This window comes from Episyrphus balteatus, chromosome 3 (genome assembly GCF_945859705.1).
Source record: "Episyrphus balteatus chromosome 3, idEpiBalt1.1, whole genome shotgun sequence".
NCBI lineage: Eukaryota > Metazoa > Arthropoda > Insecta > Diptera > Syrphidae > Episyrphus > Episyrphus balteatus.
The window spans coordinates 20274486-20291708 of NC_079136.1; the positions used below are offsets into that span (position 1 = coordinate 20274486).

Genomic DNA, 17223 nt, shown 5'->3' on the forward strand with positions numbered 1-17223 from the left:
AATCGTAATTGAGAAATAGAAAAAGTGAAAAGTTGAACCTTAATTATCTTTACTCGTCATATAGAAATATTTTTTTGAATTTGGACTTTCTCGTATAAGCAAATTAATTGGTTTCTACAACAATTTACAGAATGTTCTACTAACGTTAATATTAAATTTAAGCATTACTTTTAAAAAACTTTTTTTTTTTTTATTTTGGTTAAATGTTTCTTTTAATAAATATTTTCAGTGGCATACCAAAATTGTTTATTATCACAAAACTATCTTTTGTGATCTCAGTAATTGAAAGGTAGGGGTAACTAAACTATCGAAAAAAATTAAAGAATCACAAAAAATTCCAAATTTTTTGGGGTTTTTTCAAGTGACTGTATTTCCCTTAAAATTGGTCGCACTGAAATTTTGAAAAGAGGGCTTTAAAGTTAGAACTTTTTAGTTTTGAGAAAAATATATACAATGAAATTTTTTTCAAGTTACATGTTCGGCTCAATTTTTTTTCGAAATTTTTCCGGTTTTTTGTTTGATCTCTTGGAAATACGAATAACTTGTTTTGTCAGCTGAAATTTTCTTTACAAGTAGGTATGTGTTTTTGAAAAAAGTATTTTTTTTAGTTTTTGCAATAATTTGAATAATCAAGAAAAAACGGGCTTTTTGTGGATTTTGGGATGATCAGGCGTTTGGAAGTATAGAAGAAATCAGTAATGTTGATTGTACCATTTACAGCTTAATATGCCGCCAAAACCCAAAAACTTTCGATTCAATCCATCAGTCCTTTTTTGTTCTTATGATGGGCTGTTCTTGATTTGAGAGCAATGCATATGATTATAATACCGTTAAAAGCAAAAAAACTCAAAAAATCGCTTTTCTTGACTTTTTGTCATGTTTTTTTGGACTATGGAATTTTGTTTTTTAATTTAAAAAAAATGTGTTCCATATTAAATTTGATTCTCTACAACAAGTTTTAAAATCAATTTATCAAAATTATGCTTTGTTTACGAGATATATTGAAAAACCCAAAAAGGGGGCTTTTGTACCCCTATCTTCAATTTTCACTCTCTCTTTTAATAGCACTCTGCGGTATTATTATCTCTTATAACCCATTCAACGTTTTCTGAAATCAAAACTCGTGAACGTCTTAGTTAAGACATAATCAATAGCCTGAAATCCTGAATTCTGTTCTTCAAACCCCTTTTTTTCAACCCCTGTTACTTCGACACCCAAAATAATTTTTTTGTTTTTTTCAACTTGAAAGATGTGATTTGCATCAAAAATTCAATTTTGGAAAAAAGTGGACTCATTCCGTTCTTACCATTGACGATTCAATTCTGAATATGAAAAAATTCTTCTTAATTTTTGAAATAGATGTACTAACGTAAGCAGAATGCACAAACTTCCTCTGACAAGTTAACTGGGCGATAATTCAACAAGAACAACTTGTGCAAAGAATATCTACTTACTTATTTTTTAATCCAAAATTCATACTTATCCTTTTGGGTGATGCATTATCCTCAATATAATTATCTCATCTTTTCGTTCCGCAAGCTACAACCTAAATAGAAAAAAAATAACAACAAATTTCCAAAATAACTAAAACCACAAAATTTTTCTTTTGAAACATTTTTCATTTTGTTGCCTTTATTTTTTTTTTGTTGGTTTGTTTTTTTTTTTTTCATCTAAGAGATATATCATTCCAAATTAAATTTTCAATTTCTTTTTGTTTTCTTTTTTGTTTTTATTTCGTTCATTTTGTTCTTATATACATAATGTTACATTATAGTGTGAATAATATTAACAACGTTCATAATATTACAATAATAATCAATTTTTATTTTTCTTCTTCATTTTTATGTTTTTTTTTTATTTTATTTTGTTAAATATAAATTCAAATCCTGAAAAAACACACAATACTTCATACTTATGATTTCTCTTCTATTTTTTTTTTCTTTACTTCTTAGTTAAATGCAAGTACATATTTTTTATTTTATTTTTCAAAAAAATTGATTTCTTGTTTTTTTTTTTTTAGTCTATTGTAATCTGATTCTACTTAAAGCATAGTTTTTTTTTTGTTTGTTTTAATTGTATAATAAATTGGATGTGATTTTTTATTTTTATATTTATTTATTTTGATTTTAAAATTTTATTTTATTTTTAAACTATTTTTTTTTAATTTTTTGTTTATATAAAAAAAGAATTGTTTTGCAGCTGGTTTATAATTGATATGCAAATTAAAAAAAAAATAATAAGAAACATTAAATTGTGTATTGTGTTTTATCACTATTTTTTTTGTTGTTGTTTTGTTTAGAAAATAGAAAACATATTATATTCATAAAACTTACAAACTAGAATAAATAAATTAATTAAAATTAAAAACAATAATTAATAAAAATTGTAAAAACCTAAATATCGTAATTTGTTTTGTTTTCTTCTTTCATTTTTTAATACATTTTGTCTATTTTACAATTTGCAGTTTATATTTTTTTGTTTTTTTCTTTATTGTCTATTTGCTGAAATAAATTAACGGTTTTTATTTTTTAACAAATAAAAATTATATACACAAACTATATATATTTATTTTGTTGATGTTTAAAAAAATAAAAACAAATTAAAAATTAAAAAAAAAAATATTAAATTAAAACAATTTATTATTCTAGCTTTTTATAAGACTGCATTTTCGCTGTTATCCTGTGCAAAACCGTTAACTTCGGTACCATCGACGGCGGCGGCGGCGAATTGAAAAAGCAGTCTTTCTCTATGTAATATGTGCTGCGTGGGTGTGTGTTTGTGAAACTCCTTTAACTGTTAGTTATTGTGAATGACTAGAGTAACTGTTTGCATTGACCACGAGAGTGCGCTGCTAGATTCGGGTCATTTCGATTGCGTCTGTGATTGGTGATGGTGATGCTGGTGATGATGATGCAGCTGCTGGCTGGTCACTTGGCTAATACTTGTTGATGGTGATTGTTGCTTGCTGCTTATGCTCGTGATGCTTGTAGTGGTTATTGTTGAACTAGCGGTGGCATTGGGCGGGGCTGGGGCTATCCGAATCGGTTTGGATCTTTGCTGGACAACAGTCTGCGACATAGAGGCACGGCCACGTCCGCGATGTTTTGTTGAATTGGGACTGCCAGATGATGTTGATGTTGGTTGGGAACAATTGTTGTTGTTGCTGCCGGGTGGTGTTGTAGCTGCTGAAATACGATCCAATTCAGTCATGGCTTCTTGAATGGCACGTTCGAGTTGGGAATTTAATTTTCTGCTCCTGGATTTTTTTTTTTTCATTTCATTTTTTTTAGGAGTTTTTTTTTTTTTTTTTTTTTGAATTTATTTGAAATGAAATGTTGTTTGTGTGATGATGTGTGTGTGGTTGTGTAGGTGTGTAGATGATTTGAAAAAAATAACATCGGACACGAAAAGAATAAAAATAAAAAAATTAAACAAAAAATAAAAGAAAATAAATTAATTAATATATTTTTTTAATAAAATTAAATAAAAATTAATTAATTAAAAAAAATTAAAACTAATTTTAAAGATGAATTTGTACTTTCTACTTCAATCAAAATACTAATTTTTCTAGCTAAGAAAAATATTCTAAACTAATTTGAAAGAATTGGCCAATAAACTTGCTATTTCTATTTATTTCTCTATCAATTATCTCCTGATGTATCTTTTTCCATTATATTATTTTTATGTATAAGAAAATAAAAATTTTAGCAAAAAAAAAATTCTCACTTTCTTGTATCCTTTTGGGCTTTATGATGAGCTTCCAGACCCTCGGATAGACTCTTCAAAGTATTAACAGCTACCAGCTCAGCATGGGACCGACCACCGCCACCAAACCATTGTACCCAAGTGGTAGCACTTTGATACTCACAAGGTGTTGACATCCCGTCGGGTTGGCGTACAATTTTACCTGGCCACGCTGGATGGCCACGAGCAGCACCCCAAATCAGTTCGCCAATTGTGAAGGATTTTTGCATACCATTTTGAGCTAAGTCGATATGGATGGCTGATGCTGTAGCTGATGGTGCATTGGTGGACGATGATGTTGACATGGGACTCCGGTTATTCGGATGATATTGCTGATGATGCTGTTGTTGTTGCTGATGGTGGTGGTGGTGCTGTTGTTTGTGGTGGTGGTGATGGCTTGTGGCCAAATTGTTTTTATTAATTGTTGAGGTTATTGCCGACATTGATGAAGGTGGCGAATTTGTAGGTGATTCTAGAGAGGGTTTTTTTTGTTTGTTTTTATTTTTCAATTTATAGTTTGTTTAGTTTTTTTTTTGCTTTTTTCTTAAAACCTTTTGCAATGGGATTTAGAAATGATTTGAAAAATGGTCGGGGTTTGATAGAAATGACGTAATGCATGAATATAATATATACACAATATATTAGTATGGGACAAAACACAACATGAATTATTGGGAGTTTTGGAGATATTTGTTTTAGTAGGCGATGATTAAGGCCAACCAGCACCTATGAAAGGGTTGTTTTGTTATAAAGATAGGCTTACAAACAAGGAAATTTTGATTAGTGCGTTATATCAATTGGATTCGTTACACAGGTTATAACCATGAAGAAATGGACATTGAAAGAAATTTCTATAGGCTTTTAAGAAAGATTTTTTGTAGGTTTTATGGCGATAAAATTTTTTTTATTAGTATGCCATTTTAAAGAAATAATTAATTTACACATAAAAACGAAATTTCAAAATTTTTCACCAACCCGTGTTAAAAAAATTGATTTTTCAAAAAAAAATTTTGAAATATTTTTTAAAAATCCAAAAATGCACTTTTTGAAAATTTTCTAAAATTTTAATATTACCTTTATCTAAACGCTTTTGCATAAAAATTTTCGCTGAAATCAGGTTAATTTTGTACGAGATATTCAGAAACCAAAAAAACCGTTCTATGACAGGTACCGTTAATAACGGTACAAAAAATATTTTTTTTTTATTTCAAAAGTTGGCTCTTATGTGTAATACTGCACATACAAATTTTAATCAAAATCGTTAGAGCCGTTTTTGAAAAAAATTAACTTTTCTATTTCCGTTATATGGCAGGTACCGTTAGTTTTGGTTATACAAAAAAAAATTTCAATTTCTCCTCTAGGGAATCACCAAAAACTGCTAACTACCAAGTTTGAAGAAAATCACTCCTTTAGTTTATGCTGCAGCTCCAGGTACTTACAGACGGACAGACAGACAGACAGAGAGACAGAATTGCCGGACCCACTTTTTTGGCATTCTCCATCATCGTAATGTCATGTAAAATTGTTATCTCGAGTTCGATTTTTTTTACGAATCCTAAACTTGCCCTATAGTACCTATATCGCAAGTAAAAATCATAATGCTCATTGAAAAATTAACTTGTAAGACTTTCACCAAACAAAAAATCAAATTATTTTTTCAAATCTTTAGATCCACCGACAAAGCCGGCCACCTACAAAATTATTAATATGTATTAAAAAAATGGGATTTTGAAGTAACTAGTTGATTTTTAACTCACAAATAATAGCAACCTTAATTTCTATCTGGTTCACGGTAACAAAATCCCATCTAAACAAGTAAGAAATCCTGGAGAGGAAGATCTTAAGGATCTGTACAGACATGCACTACGACAGGATACGCAGGAAACACGTCAGCAAAAAGAGACTGTATGAATAATCCCAAATTATAAAACTCGACAAATATCTTATCCAAGCAAGCTTTAAGCTTTAATTTTGAAAAAAAAAAAAAATCAAATAATGAACGAAGGAATAAGGTTTTTGACAATAATTCGATTTTTCAAGCCACTTTAAAGTGTAAATTTTCGTGAAAAAAAAACCATTTTTTTCTTTGCGAAGCCGCCATTTTGTCAAAAATCAAAATTTTGACTATTCCTTCGTTCATTGCTTGCATTCGTCTACCCTGGAAATGAATCTTTTGGTTTTTTTAGTTTTAGGTGATTTGGATCAGAGATATCTTGCTCACCGCCAGACACCTTTTTTTGGAGGTCGTCTAGGAGATCTACTACAAAAATAACGGAACCCAATATTTTTTTTAAATACACAGCGAATTCTTGTAATAAATTAAATTTGCTATATGTACTTGTATTCTTTATGTTTATATAATTAAATGCCTCTTCACAAAAAATCCATAAAAAAGAACGTTTTTTCGTACTTACAACTAGATATAACCCCATAAATCGTTAAAAAATATTTTCTGAGCATGACTATTGATTAAAAACTGTATTTTAATAAACCTTGAAATTTAGTATATCTGTTAGTTTCATCAAAGTAATGGTAGACATCATTCTAATGTCGCATTTCGTTGAGGGAACATTTCTGTTTAAAACATTGTTTAAAAGAGGCACACTCAGGCTTACAAATAAAAATGCGTATAACATTAAATTTTCAAACACGTGATTCTTTGAATCTTTTAAATTTGTTTGTCGACAAGCAATTAACATAAAACGTTGAATCCTAGAAATATTTAAAAATCCTTAAATTACACCCAATGGTCCTCTCTCTCTCTCAGTATTCGAACAATCTGATAAAATATATATTTTTTTTTCATCCTCGTTGTATTCATGTGAATAACCAACTCCCACTCGCAACAATTCCAACGTCAATGTCCAGATTCAGATTTTCGTTCATTAAGTTACACCCACAATTGGACGATTTCTGTGGAATTCTCTGTTCTGTTCTGCCTGTTTCAAGTTGTTTTCCACTCAAATGATAAAAAACAAAATGAACCGATAAATTTTGGTTCATGGAGATTTTCCTTTCGTCATATTGTTGTTTGTTTGATTTTTTGTTTTGTATTTTTCCATTTATTGTCCCTTTGCGAGGATGAGACTCCAACATTTCTCACCGTAGCTTTCATTAATGCGATGTATGCGCCCAAAAAATCCCAGTCAATTACTGAATTTCATTAAAACAAAACAACAGAACCAAAAAGCTTTGGAATTGTTTCGTGGGTAAAAATTCAAAAAAAAAAGAAGGAACAAAATCCACATTTGTTTTGTTTTTTTGTTCTTCTTGTTATTTGGGAAAATGTAATTTGTTGTGCATCCATGAAAAATTAATACGTCACGTCTGTCTGCTGAATCTGACGGTTTTTTCAGGTTTTTGTTCTTTTTCGAAAAAAAAAAAAAAAATCAGATAGCAAAAATTCTTCTTGCTATTACTTCCAGTTCACCTATGTTCTGAGTTGTATTTTCCTCGCTCTCTGCACTGACGGAGGCGGAAATGAAAAAGGTATTTTGTATTATTCTATATTCAACATTAATAAATGCAAAAAAAAAAACCCAAACATATGAAATGTCGAAATAATAATAATAAAACGCCCTCTTATGTTGGAACAGGCAAAGTTTTGTTTTTTATTTTGGTATTTTTTTGTGTAATCTTTTTGCTGTATGAGCTTCCGGCATCCATCTCTCTCCCAATGGGGGATGGAAGGACCACCCACCCTCTGATTCGATATAAACGCAGATTACAACAAAGGGATTAAAAAAAAAAAAGAAATAAGAAAAACGCGATACGATTTATTGCTTCATGTTGGGTTATGGTTAATATTGATTTATGATGGTCGAATACCTAAATTAAGAGTTAATCCTACCTCCCAACCTTAAAATACGGACGAAGTAGAAAATATCCATAGATATTGTTATTTTTTTGTTAAACAGATTGTCTGATCAGGGTTCTATTTTATGATTATGAAGTACATTTGTGTTCAATATGTAACCAAGATGAAACATTCTCGAGCTATTCATTCCAAATACAAAAAAAAAAAAAAAAAAAACAAAAAATCGGGAAGTCGCAAAACGGGAAAGATTTTTTATTAACAAAGAACTTGAGTTTATATTAATTGGTTGCTTAATGAAAACATTTACAATTTTATCGTACATCAGTTAATTAAGAAAAATGTTTTCAAGGGATGCAATGCAACACTTGAGAATGCATTTATTAATGAGACCAGGAAATATTACATGCTTAACTGAAATATCAATTTTTCAATTTTTATTTCATAAGTTCCCATATTTCTGTTATATAGCTAATTAAATTAGACTTTACTCAAAAGTCGCAAAACAAAAACCCAAGAAATTTGTCTGGTTAAACTTGGATTTAATTTAACTATCTAAATCGCACAAAAAAACTTATCGGAAATTAGTCACAGCGTATGTATTTTGCTTCAAACTATTAAATGGTTTCTAGAGCTTCAGATACGCGATGGAATGTTAATAGTGTAAGGAGGGACTTAATGATAAGTTCACGTTAGAAAAAAAAAATTCCCTTCACTTAAAATAAAAATTTAAAAAAAAAATATTTACAATTTTCATTATTGTATTCAAAAAAATTTCCTTCAACCTGTTAAAAATTTTGTTCAGAAAAAAAATGGTTAATTTAAATAATAACAAAACAATAATTATTCAACATTAAACAAATAACACAAAATAAAACATAAAATCCAAAAACAATTAACAAATTAATTAGCCAATTCCAATTAAACATACATAAGGACAAACAAATAGTAACAAAAATAGTTTAATTAACATTAATTACAAAAAAAAAAGCAAAAATACAAACACACAAATAAATAATTTTTTTTTGTTACTGTTGAGCAATTTTTAAATTATTAAAAAATAAATAAAAAAATACAAGGGACAAAAAATATAAAATTAAAAATACAAAAAGAAAGCAAAATTACATAAAAAATGACAAAAACCAATAAAAAAAAATATAAAATCAATCAACTCAACTCTTACAGATTATTCAATTAAAAACAAGAACTTTACAAAATAACTACAGTCAGTGTAAAGTTAAAAAATAACAACAAAATCATACACACATACTATATACAAAATAAAATTAAAACCAAAAAATTTGTATTAAAGGGATGTGGTTAATGAATCGTGTTGTTTTTTTTTAGTATAGTGAATTTATGTGAATGGGTAAACTCTCTCTATGTTTATAATATATTTTATTTTTTAATTGTAAATAACTATATGTATACAATATAACATTTATGGGGATATATGAAAATAATAATAAAAAAATAAGGGATACAAAGATGATAGGCATTCAAGGATATAGTAAACAGTGTTGATAAAGTAAAAGTAAAAAAAAAAAAATACAGGAAAGCAAATTCAAAAACCATAATTAACCGAATTTCGTGACTTACCATGCGAATCGGGTTTCATCATATCCTGTGTGGATGAACTAAATTGTTGTTGTGGCGGAGTTTTGACTCGTCGAATTTTTGCATCCGATGGTTTGTAAATGTTTGTAGTTTGATATGACATACCTAGAATTTTCAAAAAGAAATACAAAAAATGGTTAGTTAAATTTACTTTATTGAAAACAATTTCGTATTTCATTTTTAAATGATTATAAACTACTAGAAACCGAAGTGAAATTCAAAGTCTTTTTCAGAAGTCAATAGGAACATCCTAAATTTTAGAATTTTTATGCCTTAAAATAAATGAAAAACCTAAGAAAAAACAAGAAATAAATCTTTTTGGTCCCTTTAACCAAGAGAGTTTCAGATTAATTAAAGAAAAACCAATTGAAAGAACTCTTGGAAGAAACAACCTGGATTAAGTTGGCCACAGCCAATAAAAGGAAACATCATTTAAGACCATCACATTCGCCATGAAGCGTAGACTATAAATTTAAGTGTATCATAACAAAACAAATACAAATCGAAAATCATTAAACAAAGTCTCAAAACATCGATACCATCTTTAAAAAAAAAAAAAGTTGATTCAATTTTTAGACTTAGACAAATCGAATTTGACAAATCTCGAATAGTTGAAGAGATCTTAAGTCTATAATACTAGATCTAAATCTAAAATGGAAAAAGAACGATAGTTGCCGATTTTTAAATCCAGGCTAAGCTAAAAACCATGTTAAGCTCAAAAAAGGAGTAAGTGAAAGTAGATCTGAATTTACAAACTAAATATTATCAAAACAAGAAGATGTCCAAAAGAAGTACTTCTATGCAGCTTGCTTGGTTTGTTGAAATCCTAGAAATCCCGATTTTTTCAAGCATGCGATAACTCCACTTTCCCAATGGTATGGCATAACAGCTATTGGGAGGTTTTGATAAATCAAAATTAAACCTACAACACGAAATAGCTACGGACGTGTAACAGACTAGAAAGTAGTTCATCGGGTTGTAAACCGAACATCCTTAAATGGATGTACACCATTGCTTGCAACAAAAGAACCGATCACCAAACAAAAAAAAAAAAAAGCAAAAAAGAAGAAATAGACTTCCTTGTCCCATAGTACTTTTTTGTATGCTCTACACCACATTAAGCAGCAACAAAACAGTGCAATGAGACTATCAACGGATACAAACCTCTTTTTCAAATCCAATGAAGCAAACTCCCATGATATTTCAAGAGATCATATGGTCACTTAGAGCCCCCGCACACTACAGACTTTCTATCGGTCGATAGTTTAGTCGGGTTGGGCTCCTAGTGTGCGCACAGGCAGCCAACTAAACAGTCGGGTCGCTAGGAAACATTTTAGTTTGAAGGCAATTGTGTAGCAAAACAAACTTTTTTTTCGATCAAACAAACTTTTTCATCGGCCGATACTTAATCGTTGTAGTGTGCGCACTTTCATACATTTTCATACTGATTAAGAGACCGACTAAACTGTCGGCCGATAGAAAGTTTGTAGTGTGCGGGGGCTCTTACTCTAATTTTGTACAAAAAAAAAAAAAATTACAAAATACAAAATACAACAATTACAATTAAGTCGAAGCTATTGTGTGAGTGAGGGCTTAGGGCTAACTGGGTTTAGCTACCCTAAACGAAAGCAGTCTAATGGGCTTCTTGGAAATTAAAACAAAAAACAATGGAAGTAAAATTGAGTAGGAATAACCTCGGGATAATCCTACGGTCCACAAAAAGCTAAGAACTGATTTCCCTATACTTAATTTTAGGAACAAATAGAAAAATTACTTCGAAATGGATAGAGACTGCCAAAGCAAGCCCCAAGCAGTCTGAACATAAGGAAGCTTTTGAACGGATTTAGAGAAGATACCAATGACAAAATATATTTTGAAATTAAGAACATTTATGAAAAGTGAAAAATCTAATCAGAGAATTACAGTTTAAAATCTGAAGGAACAAAATCGTATTCTGAACAACTAGAATAAAAATGAATACATAAATCAGTCAAGGAGGATGGCCTACAGATGGGGATGACTTGGTTGAAGCTTAGTACGTTCGACAAGAGAGAAGAAAAAACCGTCTGCTGGTGAATAGCGAACATAAACAATGTAAGACTATATCTCCAAGGACAAATTAAAAGAAAATTAAATCAAAAAAGAGAGGAGCGCAAAGAACAAACTAAGAAACAATCCTGGAGAAGTTCAAATAGTCCTTCTTTAAATTTTTGGTACCTCTTTCGCAATCCGTTGTAGATGGCGATTGTGCACTTTCTACACTATGTGGCGACACCACTCCATCTGGTTCCGAACTGGATACACATTGAACCTGAAAATTAAAAAAAAATCACCATTAATATAAAACTAAATTAAATACTTCAAATACATACCATATCACTTCCTCCACTTCTCTGGCTAGGTGGCCTTTCGGGACTCCTTGGACTGTGCGTTGTCGTATCCGGTGGACTGGCAGCGGCCGTCCTTTGGGTATTAACTCCTGATGCATCTTCTAACATCCTTTTATTGATCACAGTTACTGTTTGATTATTCGTTTGTTGTTGAACTTGTTGTTGTTGCTGGTGCTGCTGCTGTTGTTGTTGGTGAATTGATGTTGCATGTTGTTGCAGCACCTGCTGTTGTTGTTGTTGAATAGTTTGTTGCTGTTGCTGCTGATGCTGAACAATAGTTGCATTCTGCTGCACAAAAGTAGTAGTTCCACCAGCACCTTGCGATGGCATCATTATTCCCATTGGAGTACTATAAAGCTGTCCGATCGGACTCAACTGTCCATTATTCCCCATAATATACTGTTGTCCGCCTGCATTGGGCGATAGGAAATTCTTATTCTGTGGACTTGCCGCTCGCAACATCATTCCCTGAGGTGTTATAATACTACCACAAGCAGCGCCAACATTTTGTATTTGCAACAACGTTGTATCGGGTGAGGTCATTACCAGGCCAGCTGGTACCAACAATTGTTGCCCCAACATATTAATAGGTTGAATAATCTGACCATTCTGGAAGAGTAGCTGCTGTTGAGGCTGTGTCTGTTGAGTATTTTTATTAACAACAATTCCTTGTATACTCGGGCTAATTTGAAAGCCTTGAGTTGGATACTGATGTCCAGCCGAGATCTGAACCATTTGTGTTTGACCGTTGTTCTGATGATTTTGCAAAACTGTAGTCGTTTGTTGTTGTTGTATCGTTGGAGATTGTTGAGGTGATAGACTCGATGGCGTTGTTGAAGGCGAAGAGCTAGAACTATTTTTTCTCTTCTTTGCTTTTCGCTTAATATCTGGCGAAGTTATAATAATTCGCTGTTGTTGTTGTTGTTGGTGAGGTTGTTGTTGTTGGACATACGTGGTAGTACCATTTTCTTGATTTACAATCTGACTAACCATTTGTCCATCAACTGTGGCAAAATTTGGTTGAATGACATAGCCATTGGGAAGGGTATTTAATACAACTGTCTGCTGGCCAAGCATTGCAGAATTATTAGGAGATATAAGGCTGCCATTGATTATATTGCCACCTTGGGTTAGAACTTTTGTACCTGCCCCAAGGAGATTCTGTCCATTATTGAGGATCACAGTTGTAGGTTGAATATTACCACCTTGGATTTGGAAGTTATTCGAACTGCCAGTATTTTGAATGATGATGCCACCATTTGAATTCGCTCCATTTTGAGTTGTGGCATTCAAAAGTTGCTGCTGGACATCGAGAGAGGAATTATTATCATTTCCATTATTCGATATGATCATATGATGATTTCCACTGATTTGCTGTTTGATGCCACTTGAAGTTGGCATAACAATTAGCTGACCAGTGGAAGTCATGATTATTTGACTGTTGTTTGTCTCTCGCATGATTGGTTGCAGTTGGAGATTTGCCACAGGAAGACTACTATTTGGTGACAGCTTCTGCGAATGGTGTTGGATTTTATTCGCTGGCTCAACAGAGATAGTCGATGAAGTTGTCGTTGCAGTTTGAGTCTTTCCAGCTGTTACCGATGTGATGGTGTTTCTCGCTGTAGTCTGAGTGTACATGGAGTGCTGAGGGTGCTTGTGTTGCCTTGTAACCTTTTGCGATTCGATTTTCTTTGTGGAAACGGAGTGCGAATTCTGCACTAGGCTGGGAGATGGTGCTGTTTTGATCGAAGCTCGAGAGCTTGTCGATTCCATAGACTCTGCTGGCGAGGGTGGACATGGTCGAGGACTTTCATGACTTGTCGAAATAGCTCCGACTTGGGCTGGGCCTTTGGAAGCATCAGACAAGAGTTGTTGAGGTGTTTCGGGAGTGGCACGATTAGGAAATGTCGTGCTCGACGAAACTGGTGACTCTTGAGCAGCCGGAACAACAAGAGGAGCCGACTTCTGTTGCTTGCTACTTCCAGTTGTTTGTTTTTGTATTTGTTGATTTTGCCGGAAGAGAAGATTATGCTGTTGGATTTGTTGTTGAAGCTGCAGCTGTTGCTGAGGCTTCATTGGTGTCGGCTGGGTCAATTGAACAGTTTCACAACTTTGTTCGATTTGGACCATGCCATTGGGGAAATGCGTCACCGTTTGGCCACCAATTGTTGTTGTCAAATGCTGTTGAGGTTCAGGTCGATGATGTACCTGAGAGTATTGCCGTCGTTTTTGAGGCATCACCACCGTTTCGCTTTTAATCTGTTCATTTTGTTCAACATGGTACTGTTGTTGACTAGATGGAGCCTGCAGTTGATGATTTACAACAGTTGGGCTTGCTGAATTTGCAGCTGGAGACGCTGGAGCAGCCATACGCTGCTGCTGCTGCGCCTGATACTGATTTGTCAAACTAACATTTGAGCTTTGAGCTATTTCTGAGTTTGATTGCTGCTGTGCAAAAGGATGAGTTGTTCCATTAGTATACACTCTTTCAGTGTAAAGTGGAACTTTTCCATCCTCAACAGAAGCCAAGTGTTGCCTCTGTTGCTGGGTATTTTGTTGTTGTTGTTGTTGTATCTTTTGTTGATGAATCACAGTTTTGCTCGTGGGAGGAGCCGCCTCTTGTACTTCTTCCATGATTTGTTCGTCCTCCTCTTCTTCTTCCTCCTCTTCTTCTTCCTCATCTTCTTCATTTACCTCTTCAACAGTAGGTTCGCTAAGCTTTTTATTTCGACCAAAATTCATCATTGTATTATGCAACATAGCCGTTTGCTGGGTAAGATAACCATTTGGATCATCTTTGAAATTTGGAAATTTCTTAGTTACCCCAGTGAGGAGGCGATTTTTGGTGTAGAAACGAGGCACATACGATTGACCATTATTATTATTATTATTAGCTTTCTCCCATGGCGGTGTTGCTGAATGCCATTTTGAAGAAGATTCTTCATGTGCAGTTGGAAGAGGTGGAACTCGTTCGTTACTATTTTCGGAACTATAACCGCCAGATTGGCTTTTACGCCATGGTGGTGTTTTTGACAATTTAACACCACCAATTTGCCTTTCGGGTTTTTCTTCCGGAACAGGTTCTTCTTCATCTTCGATTTCTTCTTCATCTTCTTCTTCGACTTCTACTTCTTCGGTATGTGAAGTAGTTGTCGTTGAAGGATGTGACACTATTGAATGATGTTGTTGGACTTTTTGAACAACTTCAATTGAGTGTTTATGGGATGGCGATGAATGTGAATGATCCATTTGTTGTTGTTGTTGTTGTTGGTGCATGTGTTGCGATTTGGAAGAAATCGAAGCCACTTGACTAGAATTGCTATGAACAGAACTATTTCCTGAGGCATACACATTTCCAGGATGATTATTAATATTTTGTTGTTGTTGTTGTTGTTGAGCTGCCGCCGAAAGAATTTTATTCGGATTTGTTGTTGGAACTGTAAACTTTCGTCGTTTTGCATCTGCAAAGAAACAAAGCGAGAAAAATTAATATAAGGAACGAATTTTGATAGAGGATAAAAAAGATGTAGGTACATTAGTTTTAAATTTTTACACATTCGTGTAGTTCGGGTAAAGAAAGAATCTCTACGCCTATAGTTTAGTGATTTGAACTGATGAGCATTGAGGCTTAAGTATAACGTGTACGTACACTGTTTAAGGGATATAGGAATTGTATTCCAGTTTTGGACGAATATAAGTTTTATAGAAATACCCAGGTCTAAGGGGGAGAAGAATTTCTTGCATCATTTAAGGGAGTTTATGTTGAAAGTGCGGTCTTAGAACCATTTAATAAAAAAGGCTGGGGACACCAGTATTTATTTTGCGAAGTGAAGACTTATGATAAACAGAGTATTATTAGATAGCTAGCAGATATATTGCTGCGAGCGTCATACTGCCGATTATTAAGAAGCTTCGGCTTTACGTGATATTTCATTAGCTTAGAAATTGATCAGGGATTCCATGAGTTTGGAAGGAAGGAACGTGAGTGCAATCAGTCGGTTGTTAGAGGTTGTTAGAGATGATGATTCGCAAATTTTTTGAAACTGCCTGAAAGTATACTGTCTTCTTTTCACTCGGAAATAGACAAGTAGAATAAGACAGAATTTGGCAGCGTTGGAAAACATTTCTTCAATAATACAAAAGTGAGGAATACTATCCGGGTAGCGGATTTGTGCAAGTTCGAGTTCGAAAGAAGATTCGTCTTCAAAGTCATTCACGCCTTCAATTGCGTGACAATCCTTGCGTTCAACGCAGGCCACCTGAACTTAAGAGGGTCTGATTGGTCAAAATCAAATGTTACCTAACTTTGTATGGAATCAGAGCCTCTTAAAATTCAGAACTTAAATTCAGATGGCCTGCGTAGAACGCGGGCAATATCTGAAATGTAGAATTGGTGAGAAATTGGGCAGATCGGATATGTATCAAGTACCAACATATTTTTGAAGTTATACTTCTTTTCCGGCCTTTGTACAGAGTGAAAATTTACCTTATGGCAAGAATATCAAGGGAATTAACCAATTACATAACTAGTGATCTTAGTACCACCTGGTTATCAAAATTGTTAAATATGAGAAGTATAACTTCAATCACGTGTACATGTTTACACACAAGTCTTATTTTTTGGTCATTTCAAATTTTGATTTGTCAAATATATGCCCTGCTTACATTTCCAGCTTGTTTAAACTTTTTCCGGTTTTCCCTTTCAAAATTGGAAGCAAACATCTTAAGCCGTTATAAACGCTTCATGAACGCAGTTTTGGTTTAATAGTTTTAACCATAGATTAACTATAACCAGGATGCAAAACTCATCTGTCAAATTAATTTTCCTACCATACTGTAAATTAAATGTCAAGTTTCTAGTTTTTAATTGGACAGCTGTCAAAAAATTGTCTGAAAATGAAAAGATTCTTGTCGTTTTGGTATTGTTAATCCGGAAGAGCAAACTTAATAAATATTAAGTTTACTTAATTAAATTTTATATTTTGCAAAACAATCGCATCAAAGCAAACAAAAAATGAAGTTTGTCAAATTTGACGTTTAAAACGTATGAATGTGTGAGTTCTTCTGATTCTGGATTCTGATTTCAAAATCAAAAGAGAATTTCCCTTCTTTTCAGAAGAAGAACTATCATTTGACGCCAATAAAACACTTTCAGGAGCATCCAGAAGCATTCCGGAAGACCAATCGAAAACGACATAAATGTCAAGTTTCTAACTGGCCCGCTGTCAAAAAATTGTTTGAAAATGAAGAAAACTTCAACTTTGATTTTCGGGTAAAAATACCACGACTCACAGTTTCAAAGAAGATTCCGAAATAAATCTTCATTGTTAAGACTAAGAAATGCCAATTAGACTCAAAAAAGAATAAAATGCCATTAACACCTCTTGGCGAAACCCCACAAAACTTATGAAATCAAAAAACTACAAGCACAATTTAACACATTACTTGTGTTTACACCCTCACGCAGTGCAAAAATCACCACCAAAACCAAAGTACTAAACCTTAAACAAGGTAAAATAATTCATTCTAATAAAATCAAATTATGAAATAATCATACCACAGGTCCATTAGTGCCCAGACCCACCGTGCTTCCTAGCTGGATAGCATAATTTCAAAGAAAGAAAAAAGTAAATAAATAAATACCTCCGTTGCGTTGTT

The 17223-nt window shown here is 32.8% G+C and overlaps 1 protein-coding gene across 9 annotated transcripts in view; it reads right to left on the reverse strand.

Annotated features, from left to right (window-relative positions):
• The window catches only part of LOC129917094 (alpha-protein kinase 1), a 303161-nt gene that overhangs the window by 3906 nt on the left and 282032 nt on the right, over positions 1–17223 (reverse strand). For 3 of the 9 annotated variants that reach the window (XM_055997430.1, XM_055997432.1, XM_055997431.1), the window contains exons 5-7: positions 11548–15026; positions 11393–11486; positions 9158–9280 (exon numbers count right to left, since the gene is read on the reverse strand). In XM_055997430.1, the coding sequence (XP_055853405.1) occupies positions 9158–9280; positions 11393–11486; positions 11548–15026 (3696 nt within the window). Of the gene's footprint in view, positions 1–1841; positions 2502–2551; positions 3257–3726; positions 4217–9157; positions 9281–11392; positions 11487–11547; positions 15027–17223 lie in introns of those variants that run through there. The other 6 variants (XM_055997425.1, XM_055997426.1, XM_055997427.1 and 3 more) reach the window with 5 other exon arrangements.